The sequence below is a fragment of the Typopeltis vanoorti genome, chromosome 4, assembly GCF_054136105.1.
Source record: "Typopeltis vanoorti isolate ZY-2024b chromosome 4, IOZ_Tvanoo_1.0, whole genome shotgun sequence".
In the NCBI taxonomy this organism is placed as follows: domain Eukaryota; kingdom Metazoa; phylum Arthropoda; class Arachnida; order Uropygi; family Thelyphonidae; genus Typopeltis; species Typopeltis vanoorti.
Genome location: NC_143552.1, coordinates 106,288,810 through 106,310,615, shown reverse-complemented (window position 1 = coordinate 106,310,615; position 21,806 = coordinate 106,288,810). Strand labels below are relative to the sequence as shown.

Here is a 21,806-nt window from a genome sequence, read left to right as displayed (position 1 = left end):
CTTTCTGATACCTATCTGACAGCCAGTCACTGATCCAACACAGAAGCCTGTTATCCAATCCCATCTGTTTTCAATTTATTTAAGAGCTTGTCATGTGGCAGTCTATCAAAAGCCTTTGCAAAATCCAAGTACATAAGTGAACATGATCTCCCCTTAACAAACCCATGATGATAACCACAGAGAATACTGCTGTTATCAACCCATTTCTGTATCCTGCTTCTCACCAATCTCTCCAGGATCTTCACCACAACTTCAGATATATAAACTGGCCTATAATTTGAAGCTACAATCTTATCACTGCCTTTATTCGGTGGAACAATTTTACCCTCTTTCCACTCCCTTGGAACCTGTGCTGTTGCAAAACTCTTATTAAACAGGTATGCCAATGCTACTGCCAGTTCCCTGGAACATTCCCTTAAGATGCATGGTGATGTCATCAAATCCTATCGCCTTATTAACGTCAAGGTTATTTATTTCCTCAAATATCTCCTGCTCACACACAATTAAGCTACCATTTCCTATGTCCTCTACACTTAAGTTCCTCATGATTCCACCCTGATCAGGATGAAACACACTTATAAATTGATCACTGAATACCTCAACAATGTGTTCTGCAGCAGTTACCATTCTACCACTTTCATCCCTTAACTTCATCTTTCCATGATCATTTCTTCCTTCTACTTGCCACATATCTAAAAAAAACTCTAGGGTTTTTCTTAGCCTGATCTGCCAATTTCTGCTCATGCTCTACTTTTGTTTTCCTTACTAACTGAATCACTCTCCTGACTTGTTCTTTATATTCTTCATGTGACTGATTTCTTGCTTAAGCTCCACATTCATCCATTTTACACCTACCTTATTCAACCTTTTGGCCTTTGGAATACATTGGTACATTGATGCTGTTATGTATTTCTTTAAGTTCCCATGCAGCATTTATTTCCTTACTGCTCAACTCCTTGTTCCATGTTATAGGCTCGAAGTTGTCTCCTAAGCTTGTCATAATCACCAGCCTTATAATTCCACATATATCCTTTCCTCGCAAATGCCTGCATACGACTAGCCACAACACAGGTGATTACTTCATGATCACTTTCACCAACTGGAGGAAAATGTGAAACCCATCTAACAATTACATCCACTGATGAAATGATCAGATCTAGAACTTTTGATCCTCGCATGCCTTCCTTTACGTGCTGCCTGAGATAGTTATGTCTCAAGAACTCAAGAAATTCACTTTCCTTATTCCCAAATGCTATCTCTTCATTCCAATCTATACTGCCATAATTAAAATCACCCAGAATAATTACACTTCCTTTGTTCACTAATCCAAGTTGTTTATACATTTCTTCATCACCACCTTCCACATTCTCATGCCTATAGCAACATCCAATTAAATGTCTTCCTCTCAACCTCCACGTTACACCACACTGCCTCATAACCATTGCCACTATTTCCCCCTTTCGTGTCTACCTTATGTGGACTTAATTCCCCTGCTATCATCAGCAGCACTCCCCCCTTCCTTCCTGCTCTTTCTATCCTCAAAAAAAAATACTGTACCCTTCCATTTTTATTCCCATTTCGATATCACTTATTCCAATGATTTGGGGGCGAATAAACTCAATCCCTGAAGCCATTTCATCCCCTTTATTTCTGATACTTCTGGTATTTGTAAACAAACACAACAGGTCATTTTTAGGTCTATAGCCAGTCCTATCCAAGTCATATGTTGGTTGTGATTTCCCCACTACACCTACCAAATCACCAATATCACCACTTACCACATATACCTGCTCAGTCTCCACTTCTCCATTGCAATATACTCCATCTTCATACACACATTCACTGCCGCTTTCAACATTCAGTCTCTCTCTATGCCATGTCGCCCTGTCCACTCGAGCTCCCTCTTGTATTCCCGTTCTCTCTTCCTCTCTCTCTCTCTCTCTCTCTCTCTCTCTCTCACACTACTACTGTTTCCACTGCCAAGCACTGCTGTCTCTTCATACCACTCTTCTGATTTTTCTCTTCATCTCTAATCTCTGGCACGCATCACACACACTGTACGTCCACATACACACATACACTATACTTTCATCCAGCAACACTTTCTTCAGCACACTCATTCCAAAGCCATTTAAATGCAACCCATCACATCTGTATAATTTCATTCTTCCCTCAAACACATGCCACATATATCCACAAACTTCACTCTCTTCTCCTCACACAGCTCTGCCAACATACCATTCATGATTTTGGCTCTCCATCGTAACTCCATCATCATACCTAGGTAACGCACTGACAACCTTTCCTACTACACTGTTAAATTTTCACTCTTCTCAATAGCTTCCAAATATTTGTTCTCACATCCTTATGTCTATTTAGATCATTTGTCCCTACACTCACAACTAACTCTCTTGCTCGTTTCTTCCTCATGTCCAACGCCTTAATTATCATACTCGTTCTCCCACCTGGATAGCAGACTTTATGGACTATGTCAGTAACTAGCCCTCTAATTATGGAGTCTCCATATACTGCTATCCTGGAATCACTCGTCACTTCTTTTACTCTTTGTTCTTTCATTCTGATTTCTTGCATACTTTCATTAATTTCCACTAGACGCCTAACATCACTCAACATATTTTTCATTTCCAATATCCGTTTCATTAAATCTTGCATTCCAACAACTTCACTCTCTATCTTGCTATCTCTCATTCGGCCGCACTTCCTTTTCCTCATTCATACTTTCTTTCACCCCCTTATCACTATCTTTTGCTTGTACATCTTTGCATTCTTTCACTCCTTCAGTTTCTCCAACTTTTTTGTTTCACTTCCATTTTTCGCAACTTCTTTCATAACTTTCACTTCTACATCTTTGCATTCTTTCACTCCCTCAGTTTCTCTTGCTTTTGTTTCATTTCCGTTTTTCTTAACTTTCACTTCTACATTCCTGCATTCTTTAACTCTGTCAGTCTCTCTCTATCATTCTTTTCGTTTCCGTTTCTTTCATGTACACTATCTGTCTTTTCAGTCAGTTTCACATTCTGTGTATCATGGTCCAACAGTATATCGCACTTACGACAAATCCATACTTTCTCTCATCTTTCGCTCATTCTCTCCCTTTCCACAAAGACATCTCTTACGTTCTGCCATGCATACATATTGCACTCAGGACATCGAATCAGTTTTGAAAAGTCTATGTCACCAATGCTACTTGACTTTTGCTGCATTTGCCCAGTAGCACCAGTCGACGCCCTTGTGGTTGACCTCCTGACCGGCATTGTGTGATATTTAAAATGGCAATTTAGACTAATAATTCTGATTGAATTCACACCAAAAATCACTCAGACACACTTTGTTCTCAAAAATAAATAATAAAACCCTAAAATTTATGAAAAACACTGCTAATTATTATTCAAAATAGCACTTATTTTTCCGGAGCTCTTTCTGACACTACACAACTTGCGGCCCAAAATTTGGTAAAAATAAACAATCAAAAGGCAGACTATGAAAATTGGCAGGAACATTGACAATTTCTCCAAAATAATAGATTAATTTGGAGAAAAATTGTTAATAGGAAGTTAGTAATGGTGTAACCTTTCATGTAGTATTATCATAATATTCCGTGTCCGATCATGAAGACTATTCATCATGAGGAATATTCATCGCTCAGAAAATTCATCACAAAAGACTTCATTGTGAGGAAAATTAATCACATGAAAATTCGTTGTGGATATAAGTAAAAAAAAAAAAAAGAAAGAAAAATATTTCCCATATAAGAAATATTTTAAAAAAATTGAAGAAATATTTTATATATTATTTAATATTTTGATTATATTTAGCTTTCAGAAAATTTATATTCCGTATAAAGTTATTAATATTCTTTCTTACTACAGGCTCTGTAGATGGATTATTGATTTTTACAGAACAGGGATTATAGGATGGTTAAGGAGAAAGAGCACCATATTTAAGAATATTTAGGGATAATAGTTATATTATCCCTAAATATTCTAATTTAGGAATAATATAACTATTATCTCTAAAGATTAGATTAGAGGATTAGAGAATTAAAGATTAGAGGATATTTTAGTTTCTGTTAGATAATTATAAATTTCTGCAAATAATTATAACTATTGGGCACTTTATACATGAATAAATATTTCTTACTTATGGATTGGGTGTAATTGATGAGATGTTGTTTAAATAATCAATATTTATTACAAATTTAACAAATTATACATGCATGAAATAATTTTAACAAGAATAGCCAAAAATGCTTTTGTTAATTTTTAATAGGGTGTATAGTCTCCGTTAACAGCCAAAACATCAGTACATCTTGATTGCATGGACCAGATAAAATGATCAAACACTTCTTGTGGGATATTTCCCCACCCTTCTGTGAGAGCAATTTTGAGCTCTTGAAGCAATCATGGTGGCACTAGTCGAGCAGCAACGTGCTGCCTACCTAAAGCATTCCAGGCAGGTTCAATTGGATTACAATCCGGTGAACAGGCAGGCCAGTCCATTTTTTCATACCTTCTTCCTCAAACCACTCTTGTACCAAATTTGCATGGTGTGGACGAGCATTGTCATCCATAAAAATGAATTCTAGGCCAACTGCAGCAGCATATGGACGAACTATAGGTTCCAAAATCTCATCGCAATAACTTTGAGTTGTTAAGGAACCATTTCTAATAAAATAGAGATCAGTATGGCCACCTATATTTATTCCAGCCCACACCATTAAACTCCCACCTTGATGTTGCAGTCTTTCATGAACAAACTATGGATTATTTCTTGTTTCACTTTCATGCCATATCAAGATACGTCTGTTATCTGGTTGCAGACTGAACCTAGACTGGTCACTAAAAAGTACACAAGCCCAATCCCCATTTGTCCAATTGCAGTGTTCTTGTGAACAAATTCTTCAGGCTCTTTTGTGATTTGCAGTAAGTGGAATGCAAACCATTGGTCTTTGAGCATATAAATCTATGGCATGAAGATGATTTTGTACTGTCTGTGTCGATACCAGCCTCCCTGTTGCTGTGGTAAGTTGCTTCGAAGTGTGTTAAATGTTAGATTTCTTCTAGCAAGTAATGACAAATACTGATTATCTGTTGGAGTTGTTGATGATGATGGGTGACCTTGTCTTTGGCAAACATTTTCTGTCTCCAGAAAACGATTCCAAAGTCGCAAAATTACGCTTTGAGATACATGACATGCTTGAGCGACACTTGTTGCGTTTGTCCAGCTTCTAATCGACCAATGGCTCTCCAAGCCATGAATTCCGGGATATCATGTTGCTCTGCCATTTTTAACAAAATAATGGGTGGTAGGTGACACAAGTTTACAATTGAAGTGATAATTATGCGCTGTGGAAGTGAACGCGACAAGCCATGCTTTTCTACCCCCCCGCCACATACACATGCTAATACAGCTTTTGAAGTCTTAAACATGATTTTGTACACAGTTGCGTGTTCTACACTGTTGTATATTAATAATATTTTAAAATAAATGTGTTTCATTTGTAAATTATTTTTATAACTTTATAATTTACAAGGAAACCAAAGTATCCCCTAATTGTTGTGGAGATGTGCTTTGCATTATGGGATACTAAGGCAAATGATGTGAAGTCAATACCACCTTTACCACGAATTGCCCCAGTCCTGAAAATACTTCAGGCATAAAATTTGTTTGCTTACACTTGGATAAAGGATTAAACCAAGTATATAATTTCTTGGTATCTTTAATTTATCACTGTAGTCAGTACCTTGTGTACTAAAATCCTATGACGACATTGGAAATTTTCTGATCATCTGATGATCTTTCAGCTGTACTAGTGAATCATATTCTTGAATGGTTCCATATTCCAAAGTTAATTCGTATTTGATATCCTTGTTAATTTCTGAAATGGCGTGATTCTGTTTCTTGGGACAGGCTTCTTTATTTACAATTTCTCTCTGCAGATAGTTTTTCCTCTTTATTTGCTGCTCTTGTTCTTGTGGGCTTCGTTACCATTTTATGGTACTACTTAAGTACGTAAGTACTACTTAAGTAGGCCTAAGTTCGATTCTTGTCATGGCAGAAGGAATCTTTATATGGACTTTTTCAATCAAAGGTGAGTTAGCCGATCTCATACAGAGTTAGCAAGGTTTTATCTCCTGGAAACCCGAATTTTTCATCCCGCATACAGACAGATTGGCACGTTAGAACACATGCAATTTACAGACAAAAAATACTAGTTGTGGTGGTGGTGAGCAGTAGATGGCATTGATGTAGTTGAATGGTAGTAGAGGTTTGGTGGAGATGGAGAGTTGTACAGTAGGTGTCCTCCTGTGATGAGCCTTCGGGCTCCTTGGAAGTGGCATGAATAATAATAATGTTACAACAAAATATGAAAATATACTAAATTGAATAAATACACAAAAATCAGCAGTAATATATAAAAAAACTTATTCTTAGAAAAAAACACACAATAAAACAGAGAAAAATTACCAATTTCACAGGAACATTAAATAAAGTGATATATATATATATCTAAATTTTTAAATATATATATCATTAAGGGGATATTAAATCCCATATTGTTTTAAAACCGAATAAGAAACTCAAAGATTAGAATCAGAGAGTTTCATGCCGAATATAGTATAGTTTGTGCCACGTACTTGGACTACGTGCATTAGCTCACGCTAGTAGTCGCCGATACTTTTATAGTTTACTATGCTTTATTCGGCATGAAACTCTCTGATTCCAATCTTTGAGTTTCTTATTCGGTTTTAAAACAATGTGGGATTTAATATCCCCTTAATTTAAATAATGTTTATATAGCCGAAATGAAGCCTATTGGCTCTTTATATTTAAGTAACTTAATGGATGCACCTTTTTGACAACTCGTATAGCAGAGTATATAAGTTATTTTCGCCTATGCCCTTTGGTATTAATTTGGTCTAAGTACTCACTGATGAATCCTCAATAAAGGCTGAAGCCGGTCTGGGTAGTGACCTCCCACCATAATGTAATAACAGCACACATTTCCTAGGAAATGTGTTTTTACATTATGGAAAATACCAAGAATAGCGATCAGAACTTTACCACCTTTGCTGTGAGTTGCCGGAGTTTGTACTACATACTTGGACCACGTGCATTAGCTCACGCTAGTAGTCGCCGATACGTTTATAGTTTACTATACTATATTCAGCATGAAACTCTCTGATTCTAATCTTTGAGTTTCTTATTCAGTTTTAAAACAATGTGGGATTTAATGTCCCCTTAATTTAAATAATGTTTATATCACCGAAATGAAGCCTATTGGCTCTTTATATTTAAGTGATATATACCCTCAAGTACCTCATGCACTTCTTTAATGTTCATAGGATCAGAAATTAATTATATCTTTTGACAAATTCATTTTATTTTATTTTATTTGCATATTGAGTGCATGTTTCAATTTTTTTTTTTTTTTAATAGTGGAAGACTTCAGAAAAATCTATTTGGTCTTATATAATCTGTTCCAGTTCATTGGGTTTCTGTATATTTTAATTGTAATGACCATCAGGTATACTAAAGAAGGACCAGGTAAGTGTATCATAAAACTTCCTTATATTTATGATTTGAAATTAATTTAATCATGAGAAGAGTAAATATAGGTTTAGTTAAATGTTAGTTTTGTTTTCAGCCATATCCTATTCAAGTCATAAAGAAAGAAAAGTTGTGCATGAAATTATGTATGTATTCGGTATTAGTTGCCTAAAATAACTTCTATGGTCAAAAAAGCTCATTGTCTTAGACTGCAAATGCTGTCTTTCACTATGGTCTGTTTGAAAGATTTATTGTGTTGTTGTATTTCATTACGTGTTGGGATCTTGTTAATTGAAGAGTTATTGACAAGGTATGGAGGAGACTCATAATAAACAGTGACCCCACTTAAGTGGGAGAAGCTGCAGAAGAAGAAGAAGAAGATTGACAAGGTATCTAATTAAGTAAATATTAATCACCCTTCATATTAAAATGTCCATATTATAATAAATGGATCTTATAGTTATTAAGATTGGTGTTATTGCATTGCATGCATTTGCAGATTTGTCTTCTTTGAAAAGGCCTGATTCTTGTGTTTATAGAGGTATATATCTGAAGAAGGATGTGCATTCATGATAGGTAATCATAGGACAGAAGGAAATAGTTGAAAATTTTCTATGCAATGTGTTAATTACCTGTACATTATGTGTACTTCAAGCTTTTGGGATGTTATGATGGAAATTGCTGTGTGTGTGTATGTACAGGGTGTTCGGGATAAATTTGACATATTTATAATTAATTATATTTTTCCATAAGTTACCTGTATTAACACACACTTCTCTTCATTTAAAAGTTTGGACCCTTCTTCATTCATATACAAGATGTCAGAAAGGATGGATAGCTGGAACCCACCTGAATCATGGAAGAGAATAACTTGTATCATGATGATTCGTGCCCGCCATCAAAATAAGGATATTACGACTGCTGCCCAATGCTCCCTGAATACAGTAAAAACAATCAGGCATGAACTAGAGACTTGCAATGGTGACTACGAGGATGTAGCAAGAAGAAAGATCCCTAGCAGACGATCTGATTGCGTTCGTACAGCAGAATTCCTCGCAAATCTGCAGGAACAGGTGTTGAAGAACCCTGGCATTGGAATTCGGGCTTTGTTCGTGGAGTTGCTAACTGTAGTCAAGCCCTGGATAACAAGGGTAGCCAATGGTAGGCCATATGTATGGCAGCAGGATTCGGCCCCTTGCCACACCTCTGGGAAAAGTCAAAAATGGTTGTCTGAAAATTTCTACGACTTCACCAGTCCAAATGTTTGGCCTCCAAACTCCCCAGACCTTAACCCCATGGATTATTTTGTATGGGGCGCAGTTGAAAAAGACACCAATCGCACTTCCAGTAATACAAAAGCCCAGTTAATGGATAAAATTAAAACAGTTTTTGCGGCCCTTCCCAGGGAGACTGTAGCATCAGCTTGTTCGAGGTTCCGAAGCAGAATTGAAGCTGTGATCGATGCTAATGGTGGTTATTTTGAGTAAATCTTGTTGATAGTATTGTAATTAACTCTGCTTGTAATGTTTTTTTGTCAATTCATTAAATTTAATAGATACAAAGAAGATTTTCTTTTTCCTTACGAAACTGTCAAATTTATCCCGGACACCCTGTATATATATGGACTTGTTTGAGCATCCTGACTAATTCTTGATTGTTGGTTGTAGATGAAATCTGTAAATTTTTGTGGCCTTTTATAGTATGGATCCTCCATTGGCCTTAAGAGGTTTGTGCCTTCTAATTACCGGTTAAAAGGCCAGACTTTCTTGGAGTCTAACGATCAGTTTGTGATAATGAGGTATTTTGGACCATTTGTCTTTCATACCTGAGTTCCAGTCCCAAAAGAGCTCTCTTGGGTTTAGTTTGAAACTCTTTACAGACCATTCAAGTTTTTCCATATCATTTTCCTCAGGCCATATTGCATCAGCACATTAAATATGGTAATTGTTATGTTGAAAGAGACATGGTTCCATAAAACTGTCTGTGTAGAATCATTGAATTATACAGAAATATTGCATATCCATTGGTATCCACTTCTAGGATGAATGCCATTGCCACTACAACCAAAGGTTTGAAGTCTGTACCAGGAGAGTCAGCTCTAGACCATTACACTCATCTTTGTCACTAGATTTCTCAGTGATGGCGTCACTAGACACCCTCACTTGCCCGTTTGATTAAAAAATACTGTAGTCTGATTTGTTGCTGTGTATCATGGTCTTGTAACGTTCTGCTGACCATGTCTGCAGTCCTAATGTTCGTTACACTTGTTGTTTTGCCTTGTTAATTCTTCTTGGCTTTCTATATTAGACAATTGTTTGCCTGTAATGTTTTCAAGGGTTTAAAAAATCTTCTGCCCATCTCCTCCTGGGTCTTTCTCTTGATCAGTGTCCCTTTGGTTTATATTTCCAGGCAATATTTGGCCATCTGTCCTCATTCATTCTTTCTGCATGGTTTTTCCAGTTCTTTCTATAGTTTGTGATGTCTTCCGTTATGTTAATTATGGATAATTGTTTTCTTATTTCTTCATTTCTTGTCTTGTCTATTCTTTTATATCCTGCAAGCAGTTTTAGGAACTACATTTCCGCAGCTTCCACTTGTCTTTTATTTCGTTCTCCCCAAGTCCATGTTTCACTGCCATATTTCAGAATTGGTTTGGCTATTGTTTTATATAGTTTTATTTGGGTTGTTCTTGACATCTATTTATTGAAATGTCTGTTCAAAGTTCCGATGATTGCTAGGAATTTTTACTTTTTATATGCAATGTCAATTTGTCCATTGGGGGCCTATGTAATTTCCTAGATATTTAAATTTGTTCACTTGTTCTATTACTTGTTGTGGATGACTAGTTTGCATCTTTTAATTTCTTTACCTTGAAATGCTATTGATTTTGTTTTATTTATTGAGATTTTCATGTCATACTGTTGTATTGTTTTGTTCAATAGATTTTTCTGTAATTAGTCTTCATTTTCAGCAAAAATAATTTGATCATCAGCACATACAAAAGGCTGGTTAATTCGTTATTTCCTGTTTTAGTTCTTATGATTTTGTTTTTCCTCCACTCTCTTGAATTTTTTTTCTATATATACAGTCATACCCCGACTTACGCGAATCCGGAGTTACGTGGTTTCATATATGTACGTATTCCGGTGCCGGCCACATTCGCCAGTGCCGCACATGCTGTGAACAAGCACTGACGTGTTTCGCGCAGTCTCCATTCATACACGAGTTTTATAGTCTACAAACCTTGCGATTGTTTAATGTTATGTTCTTGATAAAAATTTTATCACATAAAAAAATAATAATGTCATCCAAAGGAAGCAAGTCCGATTCTTCTACAGCTAGCAAGAAAAGAAAAACATTGACTTTGGAAACAAAACTCAACATTATTAAGGATTTTGAAGGCTGAATGAAAATTTGTGAGCTAGCAAAGAAGTTTGATCTATAGGAATCCACAGTAAGAACAATCATAAAAGAAAGGTTTACAGATTTTGGAGGACATAGATTCTAACGAGGAACGAATTGTAGCCACAAGGTAAGGAATAAAAAAATCATTAGCTTGCTATGAAGAAATTTTGCACGACAAGAAAAAGACATTATGCCGTCGGACGAATCTATTAGATTTTATGAAACCATTGACATTGAAATAACTTTCTTTTTTTTTATGTACGAAAAACTACAATTATGATTATATTTCTTAAAAAAATAGATGTTTTTGTAAACCTTTGGTCCCAATTAACTAATATTTTGTATGTTTGCATGCAAAATTATACCCGAGTTATGCGAATTCGACTTACATGCTTTTTGTTGGTCCCACCTACCGCGTAACTTTGGGGTATGACTGTGTGTGTGTGTGTGTGTGTGTGTGTGTGTGTGTATATATATATATTGAAGAGTATTGGTGATAATCCACTTCCTTGAATGAGACCTTTATTGGTTTTATTTGTTTTGGTTATTTCATTATTAATTTTAATTTTAATATAACTTTCTTCCATTATATTTGCTATTGCTTTGGGGGTTTGAGGTGGAGCTTTCAATTCACATAGAATATTAATTAATTTTGATCTGTTAATTTGATTGGGTGATTTCTCATAATTCAGGAAGGCCATATATGTTGGCAGGTTAAATTCTTTTATTTTTTTCTATAATTTTTTTTGAGTGTAAATGTGGGATCTGTGCAGGATCTTCCTTTCCTAAAGTTGCATTGTTCTTCTCCAATAATTTCCTTAGCCCATGGTGTTAATTTACTTTTAATTATATCTAGGTATATTTTATAGCACGTATTTAATAGGGATATTCCTCTGTAGGGGGTGCTTAATGGTCAAAGCTGTATAACTGAGAGGAGACCTCCACATAGCCTTTAAAGGAATGCGGAGAACCGACCAGGGCGTCTGACCTAATGTCCAATCCTCACCTTCTCGTGGTGCACCCTGTTGGGTATCTACTTGGATACTGAACGAACGAGGATGGGCTGGCAATTTGGGATTTAGCCGACCAAATTGTATTCTTATTGGTTAAACCAAAATAAAAAATGATGGTACAACATGACAAAATTTTATGCCGGCTGGGGCGTCGCCCGGTTAAATAAGGCCCCCGTTGTTTTTGCCAGGGAACCAGGGCGAACAGCGAAAAGTCAGCTACTGGAACAAATCTGAAAACAAACCCCAACTCAACATCACCAGAGTTAAAGATCGGTACTATCAATGTAAGAAGTCTGAATGGCAAAGAAATGGAGCTAGCTGAGAAATTAGATAAGTATCAGATCGACATAATAGGGGTGACTGAAACAAAAAAGACCAAAACTGGTGAGATCTTTCTAAGCAATAAATACAAAATGTTATATTCAGGCAATGACAATCAAGGAAAAGAAGGAGTAGCCATAGTATTCAACACAAAATACGAGGCTAATCTTCTTGAATGGCAGTCAGTCTCAAGTAGAGTAATGTGGGCAAATATGAGAATGGAGAAATGGACAATGAGACTTATTTGTGCCTATGGTCCCACAGAAGGTTCTACTAAGGTAGAAGTGGAGGAATTTTTTGACGCTCTAGAAAAAGCAACTGACACAATGAAAAAGGAAAAGTTGGTCCTTGTTGGGGATCTAAATAGCAGAGTAGGAAATGATTGCGAGACATACAAAAATATTTTGGGAAAATTTGGAGAAAAGAGCAAAACTAATAATAATGGCAAATATCTGTTGGATTTCTGCTCAGGACATGGACTGGTTATTACTAACACCATGTTCCAACATAAAAATGTGCACAAATTCACATGGAGAGAAGAGGCTAGGAATAAGAAAAGTCTCATTGATTATGTTATTGTTGATAGTGATGTCTTCTCCCTGGTGCAGGACACCAGAGTGTACAGAGGATTTGAAATTGGAAGTGATCACTGTTTAGTCTTGAGCAGGATAAAATTGAATTTCATATTGAAAAGAATAACATGTAAGAAAGTTTTAAAGCGAATAAAAGTTGAGCAGCTCTCAGATGCGAACTGTAGACTAAAATACAGAAAGATTATTGAAAAGAAACTGAAAGAGTTTGAGAACAGGAATCAAACCTTGGAACTCTGAAGAAAACATTGATTGATTCTGCCAGAGAGGCATGTGGTGAGGTTGTGTGGAAGGATAGAAAAATCAGAACTCCCTGGTGGACACAGGAAGTTAAAGAGACGGTGAAGGAAAAGAAGAAAGCATATCAAAAGTTCCTGGCAAATGAGTCAGCTTTTACTCTTATAGTCAGCTTTTACTCTCAGAGACAAATGTAAGAAAGCTAAACAGTGTGTAAAACTAGCTAAACAAAAGTCATGGGAGGACTTTGGCAAGAATATAGAAAATAAATATCAAGAAGGTGGCAAAATATTTTCAAGGTTGTTGAAGAAGCTTAGGAATGGAGGAAAGAGTGCTGTAAAAGGAGTTAGAGATGATAAAGGTGACATGAAAACAGGAGAAAAAGATATCCTTCAAGTATGGAGTAATTACTTTGAAAAACTGCTAAATGAAACAAGCAGTGATGACAGCATAGTGATAGAAAACACTGACCAGACATGCAGTCAGGAATACATATCCATACTTGAAGTAGAAAAAGCCATCAAAGGCTTGAAATGTGGAAAGGCAGCAGGAGTAGATGATATTCGACCAGAAATGCTGAAGTATGGTGGTATAAGAGTCTTACAGTGGCTGCACAGTTCAGAAAGCCTGGACAGAGGGACGAATTCCCGATGATTGGAGTAGAGCTCTCATAGTACCCATATATAAAAAGGGAAGTAAAACTGAATGTGAGAATTACAGAGGTATTTCGCTACTGAGTGTTCTTGGCAAGATCTATGCAAGTATACTTGAGAAACGGTTGAGAAGAACTGTGGAAGAAAAGCTTGGTGAAGAACAAGCTGGATTCGTGCCAAATAGAGGCTGTCAGGATCAGATCTTCACTTTACGACAAATAGTCGAGAAAGCATGGGAATATAACAAAGATCTGTATTTAAGTTTTGTCGATTTGGAAAAGGCATATGACAAGGTGCCGAGAGAGAAGCTATTCAATACGCTGCAGTTATATGGTGTCAATGGGACATTATATCAAGCAATACTTAGTCTTTATTTGAGTTGTAAGTCACCAGTTAGAATTGAAGGAAGTACAGGAAGATGGTTTAATGTTAAATCTGGTGTGAGACAAGGATGTACATTATCCCCTCTCTTATTCATTATCTATGTGGATCACATTATGAAGGAAAGTGGTATTAAACCTGATATCAAAATTGGAGATGTTAATGTGAGCTCTTTGCTTTATGCGGATGATGTTATACTTCAAAATAAATCTGCTACAAGTCTGCAAGATTCTCTGACTAAATTGAATAGCTGTTGTAATAGATATGGTATGAAGGTCAGCAATAAAAAGACAAAGACAATGAAAATAGGCAGAATCATTGAAAATGTCAACTGTGTTGTTAATGGAGAACCTGTGGAACAAGTAAAACATTTCAGCTACTTAGGCACATATTTTACTGAAGATGGTAAATTATAAGATGGTGGGAAGTCAGTTGAATAAATTCATATGGAATAAGAGAGAAATTAGTCGGAACACTAAATTAGCTATATACAAGACAGTGTTCAAACCAGTTTAAACTTATGGATCTGAGAGCTGGGTCAGAAGTAAAACACTTGACCAAAGACTAGAGATCGCAGATATTCGAGTCCTGAGAAAGATTAGAGGCGTGAACAGATGGCATCAATGGCAATATCATATTAAAAATGAGGATATTAGGAAAGAACTTGAGATTGTCAGCATCCAGGAATGCATTAGCAGAGCTAATCTTAGGTGGTATGGTCACTTAAATAGAATGGGAGAGGAAAGATTAGCAAAACAAGTGTTTTCTGCCAGGTTAGCAGGAACACGACCCAGAGGAAGACCAAGATATAGGTGGATTGATACGGTACAAAATGCCTTAGACGATAGAAATATAAGATCTGATAATGTTGGAGTCTTGACAAGTAACAGACTGATTTGGAGGAAAATTGTAGATAGGAAGTTAGTAATGATGTAATTTTTTCATGTAGTACTGTCATATCCTGTACACCCCTTGAGGGTACATAGCAGGAATTTGATGATGATGATGATTCCTCTGTAGTTTCCACAATTTCTGTTTCCTTTTTTGAATATGTTTATGACTATTGTTGTCTTCCATTCTTGTAGGATGTTTGCTTTTTCCCATATTCTGTTTAGGAATTTAGTTAATCATAATTGAAATGGTTTAGACCTGTATTTGTATAGTTCTGAATTTATTTCATCTTCTCCTGTAGCTTTTCTATTTTTTAGTTTTTCCAATATTTTTTTTAGATCATTAAACAGTATTGATTCTTCATTTGTTTTTTGATTTATTACTTGTTTTATTTCAATTTGATTATTATTGTTTTGAAGCTAGGTGTAGTGATTGATCCATTCTTTGGAGAGGGCCTTCTAATTGTAGATTATCTTTTGTTTCTTGAGTCATTTTTTCATGATTTTTCTAGCTCTTTAATTGAGGTCCATTTATATTATGCTCTAATCTTGATACGAATTTTTCCCAGATTTGTCTTCTCATTTTCCTGGTTTCTCTCCTTGTTATTGCTCTGATTCTTTTATATTCTATTTCATTTCCCATGGTTCCATTGTTTAACCATTTAAGATACATTTATTTTTTTTCTTTCTTATTAAGCATTCTATTTCTGGGTTCCAGGTTCTGAGTCCTTTCTTCTAGGTATATTTCTTTGCAGTTTAAGGAAAGGGCCACTACCCAGACCAGTTTTGACCTTTATTGAGGTCTCGTTCAGTGGGAGCCAGACTCAGAGGTGGTGATACCAAGGTGGAAGCAATGGAGAGGTCATATTTACTTATACATGTCCTCAAGAAGATGTGATGTGAGCTTGGTCCACGTTTACCACAAGTGGCCTCAGTCCTGAAGATACTTTGGGGCTAAACTTTGTTTGCTTACACTTGGATAAAGGATTAAACTAAATTGATTATTATGACCTTTTTCTTGACCACTAGTATTAATAAATTAAAGACTTGATTCTGTATGTTAGTCAAGTAAATAATAGTTGAATATCCGGCATGTTTCACTGACTAATATCTGTCAGCATTTTAAAGGATATACTGGTAAGCAATGGAAAGTAACAAAAACTAGGAAACTAACTGACAATTCTAAAAATTATATAAAGTTATCACTGTGGGTGATACAATATGCGTGTCGCAAGTATGACATTTTATTTGTTGAGATATTTATTGTAATTTTCATGAAAGTTCATTTCTTTTTGGTTAAATGATCTGATTAGAGTTTTCCATATATCTGGTAGGATTAGGCCTTGATTCTTATTTAAGTTACCTGTTGAACGGGTGACTGTAGCAGCTTCTTTGAATGTTCTGGAATGGTAGTTCTCTTCTATGTAGGGCATATGACTCATATCCCATTCAATATTATGGTTGTTAGAGGCAAAGTGGGAAGAAAGGCCTGATATATCTTGTCTGTTATTCTTTACATAGCCTATGTGTTCTTTCTTTCTTGTTTCAAAACTTCTAGATATCTGTCCGATGTAATTGATACCGCATGAACAGGGTATGCGTAAACTCCAGAGTATTTGTAGGAAGGATGGCTATCTTTCAAGGATCTTATAAACTTTTGAATGGTCTCAATAGGTTTAAAGGTTACTCTGATATTATATGGTTTTAGAAGAAGAGCTAATTTTTTGGATAAGGTACTAACAAATGGAATTGTTATAAAGCTGATGTATTGGGTTTCATCTCGTTGTCTTTGCGGTATGTCATTAAAGAGAATCTTGTTGATGATTCTTGTATTAATTACATTGGACAGACATCTAGAAGTTTTGAAACAAGAAAGAAAGAACACATAGGCTATGTAAAGAATAACAGACAAGATATATCATGCCTTACTTCTCACTTCACCTCTACCAACCATAATATTGAATGGGATATGAGTCATATGTCCTGCATAGAAGAGAACTACCATTCCAGAACATTCAAAGAAGCTGCTACAGTCGCCCATTCAACAGGTAACTTAAATAAGAATCAAGGCCTAATCCTACCAGATATATGGAAAACTCTAATCAGATCATTTAACCAAAAAGAAATGAACTTTCATGAAAATTACAATAAATATCTCAACAAATAAAACGTACTTGTGACGTGCGTATTGTATCACGCACAGTGATAACTTTATATAATTTTTAGAATTGTCGGTTAGTTTCCTAGTTTTTGTTACTTTCCATTGCTTACTAGTGTATCTTTGAAAATGCTGACAGATGTTAGTCAGTGACGCATGTTGTCGGATATTAAATTATCATATACTTAACCAACATACAGAATTAAGTCTTTAATTTATTAAATTGATTATGTTTTACTATTTGTTTGATGTTTTGCTATTCATTTTCTTTATCTTTATCTTGCTTTAACAGTTCTATCTTAAAATTCTCATGATTTTGTTTTTGTGTTCTTGTATTACTTCTCTTTCTCTGGTTCAGGATCTTAATAATACCGATTAATAAATAATGGTCTTAATCAATTATTTAAATTAAGGGGATATTAAATCCCACATTGTTTTAAAACCGAATAAGAAACTCAAAGATTATTGGCGATTACTAGCGTGAGCTAGTAATCACCGATACTTTTATAGTTTACTATATTCGGCATGAAACTCTCTGATTCCAATCTTTGAGTTTCTTATTCGGTTTTAAAACAATGTGGGATTTAATATCCCCTTAATGTAAATAATGTTTATATTGCTGAAATGAAGCCTATTGGCTTTTCTATATTTAAGTAACTTAATGGGTGCACCTTTTTGACAACTCGTATAGCAGAGTATATAAGTTCTTTTCACTATAGCCTTTGGTATTAATTTGGTCTAGCTACTCACTGATGAAGCCTCAATAAAGGCTGAAACCGGTCTGGGTAGTGACCTCCCACCATAATGTAATAACAGCATAAATTTCCTAGGAAATGTGTTTTTACATTATGGAAAATACCAAGAATAGCGATCAGAACTTTACCACCTTTGCTGCGAGTTGACCGAGATTGTACTAAGTACTTGGACTACGTGCATTAGCTCACACTAGTAGTCGCCAATACTTTTATAGTTTACTATACTTGACATGAAACTCTGATTCCAATCTTTGAGTTTCTTATTCAGTTTTAAACAATGTTGGATTTAATATCCCCTTAATTTAAATAATGTTTATATCGCTGAAATGAAGCCTATTGGCTCTTTATATTTAAGGTCTTAATCAATATTGTATCCTCTGTTTATTCTGCAATTAATTTTTCACCCACTATTATATAATCAATGATGATTTTATATCCTCTGGCTTCCCATGTATATTTTATGTATATCTTTATGTTTAACACTGTTGGTGAATTTCAAACTATTATAGGCACAAATTCCCTGAGTTCTCTTCCATTATTATTTATGGTGTTTTCTCCTTGATTACCTACTAAATCTTTAAATATATTTGATTCATTTCTAGCATTGAAATCACCTGCAATAATTAAGTTATCTTGTTTATTTGTGTTCTGAATTACATTTTGGAAGTTTTTATGGAATTCTTCTGTTTCAGATTTTTTTTTCCCCTTCTTCTGATGCATATATTCCTATGATCGTAATAAATTTCTTATTTAAGTCTAGTTGTTATTATTCTTTCAGAGATCCAGTTATATTATTCAATTTTGTATTTCTTCGATCTTGTGATTGCTGCTTCTTATGTTTACTGTTCCGATCTGTATCCAGTTCATAGTCCTTTTTTCCAATTCTGTTTCATTATCTGTTTGGGCTGTCTGGTTTTTATTCCCTTGAAATTTGCAAGTATAAGAATTTGTCAGCTTTGCTAGTTACCAACCATCTGCAGCCTAGTCTGGTAATAGGGCTGCAATCTTAGGGCCTCCTACATGCCTGCTTTGATCCAGAACTGCTTATTGGGTAATTCGCAGCTAACCACCATTTCTGATGGCCATTCCCCTATCCATCACCTGGAGACCCGCTTGGCCACAGTAGCTCTGCTCTGCCTTGTTAATTATACTCCACATTTGGCTTATATGCAACTGCTCTTCCACAGAAATTTGGTTGGAAAGAACCAAATTCAAATCCTGTCCAGAATGCAAAGAACCGTATAAGGGCTTTTCAACTGAAGACAAGTTAGACAGTTGCATACAAAGGTGTAGGGTATTTTCACCGTAAACATTCATCAGAACAAACTGGCCAGAAGAACATGTACATTTGCAGACATAATATATATCATTAGTTAATTTCTAACTCAATCCAACCGTTCCGTATGATACTATTAACCTGAAAGTACTTTTTCCCCCTACTCCCTCTCATAGACTCTTTGAAATTTAGGTTGATATCATGTTTCCACGTTGAACTGCCACGATTTCTGTGTGACGCTTTTGAGCATCATTTGGCTTTATGATACTTTCCTAGGTTTTCCTGTATTACTTAGAAATACATGAAGAAATACTAGAAAAATTATTTTAATGTTGCTTTATATTGCTATTGTAATAATACAGTATAGAGATGATGTTCTGCTTTTGTCATCTTTATTTTTTCAAGTAAATATGTATCTTAAAATAAATGCAACTTACCCTTTGATTTAAAAAAAAAAAATGTAAATAGTCATTTTTTGGAAATCTGCTCAAAAATGAAGTATAATTAACATACATTCAATTATCCATTACATTAAAAAAATTAAAATTATAACAAAAAACCAGTTTCTTTGCCAGTTTCTTTCTTTTCACAGTTAACTCTAGCAGTGCCATGTTTCAGACATGTAAGCAGTATTTTTTGTCAGAGAAAGTCTTACATTTACTGGATGAAGCTCTTCAGTCATTTTTGGTTACTTAGATATTAGTGTGGTTCAGCTTATGTTTGAGGTGGGGGAGAGAGAAAAAGCTAGGGAGGAATGTTCCTGTTTTTCTGATATTGTTGGTGTGCAACTGTCTTTCACAGTTGATATGGTCATCTGTGTTTTGTATTGTATGAGTGCAGTCACTTGACTGAGAGTGTTATGCATGATGTGACTATAGAAAATATATCGTTCTCATATTACATCCATATCCTTCCCATGTCAGCAAGCCACTTCAACAGTTTATTTTTTGAGGAGGAGTAAAATTGTCTCACTCAGCTTAATCCACTTTTATGAAGTTTTCTGCATACTTTACATGTTATTACCGATGATGGTCTTTTGCAATTGACAGTGATGCATGTTATTAAACTGTTATTAAAATGTTATATTAAACTTACAAAAACACACACACAAATGGAATACATGTAACACTGAAGTGCAGCTAAGTCAGATTTTCAAATGTAATTTTATTTGTTTTGTGAGAATAATTACATAGCAACTATGCATGGCAGCACCTATTTTTTATGTGAGTACATAAATGACCAAAAAGGACTTCTTAGAACAGAAGTATTGAAGTAGTATCTGCTTTATAACTAAATTATTCTGGTTGGATGAGTGGTTAGCATATCTGCTCTCCACCCAACAGTCTGAGTTCAAATCCTGCAGTGGGCATGGATGTTTGTGATTGTCTCTAGTTTGGAGGCAAATTTCATCATCTTATGTGAGAACATTGCATTACTTATTGGAGGTCTGAAGTGGCTTGAAAAAGTTCCATGTTTGGCTGTCTAGAGCAGGATTGCTAGACTGTAAAAAAAAAAAAAAAAAAAAAAATCAAAAAAAAAAAAAAAAAAAAAAATCCAAAAAACATATATATATATCATCAATTATAAATTACTGATATGTACTCTCAAGGGTGTACAGGATATGATAGTACTACATGATAAACTTACATCATTACTAACTTCCTATCTACAATTTTCCTCCAAATCAATGTTACCTGCCAGGACTAGAACATTATTAGATCTTATATTTCTATCTTCTAAAGCACTTTATACTGTATCAATCCACCTATATCTTGGCCTTCCTCTGGGTCTTTTTCCTGCAAACCTGGCAGAGAACACTTGTTTTGCTAATCTTTCCTCTCCCATTCTGGTTAAGTGACCATATCACCTGAGATTAGCTCTGCTAACACATTCCTGGATGCTAACAATATCAAGTTCTTTCCTGATATCCTCATTTTTAATATGATATTGCCATCTGTTCGCTCCCCTCATCTTTCTCAGGAATCTCATATCGTCGTCTCCAGTCTTTGGTCAAGTGTTTTATTTGTAACCCAGCTCTCAGATCCATAAGTTAAAATTGGCTTGAACTCTGTTTTGTATACAGCTAATTTAGTGTTTTGACTGATTTCTCTCTTATTCCAAATAAATTTATTCTGTTGACTTCCTATCATATCATATCACCTTTATTGATTCTGTTGTCTATTTCCATATTTAATTTAGCATTTTCATTAAAAATCATGCCTAAGTAGCTGAAATGTTTTACTTGTTCTATAGGTTCTCCATTCACAATGCATTTGATATTTTCAATGCTTCTACTTATTTTCATTGTCTTTGACTTGTTATTGCTGACCTTCATACCATATCTATTACAACAGTTATTCAATTTATTTGTGAATCTTGCAGACTTGTACTGGACTTTGCTTTATGCAGATGCATAAAGCAAAGAGCCGATGTTAACATCTCCAATTTTGATATCAGGTTTAATACCACTTTCCTTCATAATGTGATCCATATAGATAATGAATAACAGAGAGGATAATCTACTTCCTTCGATTCTAACTGCTGACTTGCAACTC

General features: G+C 35.2%; 1 protein-coding gene across 2 annotated transcripts in view; it reads left to right on the top strand.

The window, feature by feature from the left end:
• The window catches only part of Hacd2 (3-hydroxyacyl-CoA dehydratase 2), a 226,783-nt gene that overhangs the window by 105,995 nt on the left and 98,982 nt on the right, over positions 1 to 21,806 (top strand). For both annotated transcript variants that reach the window (XM_090391398.1, XM_090391399.1), the window contains exon 5: positions 7,462 to 7,569. In XM_090391398.1, the coding sequence (XP_090247524.1) occupies positions 7,462 to 7,569 (108 nt within the window). The remainder of the gene's footprint in view (positions 1 to 7,461; positions 7,570 to 21,806) is intronic.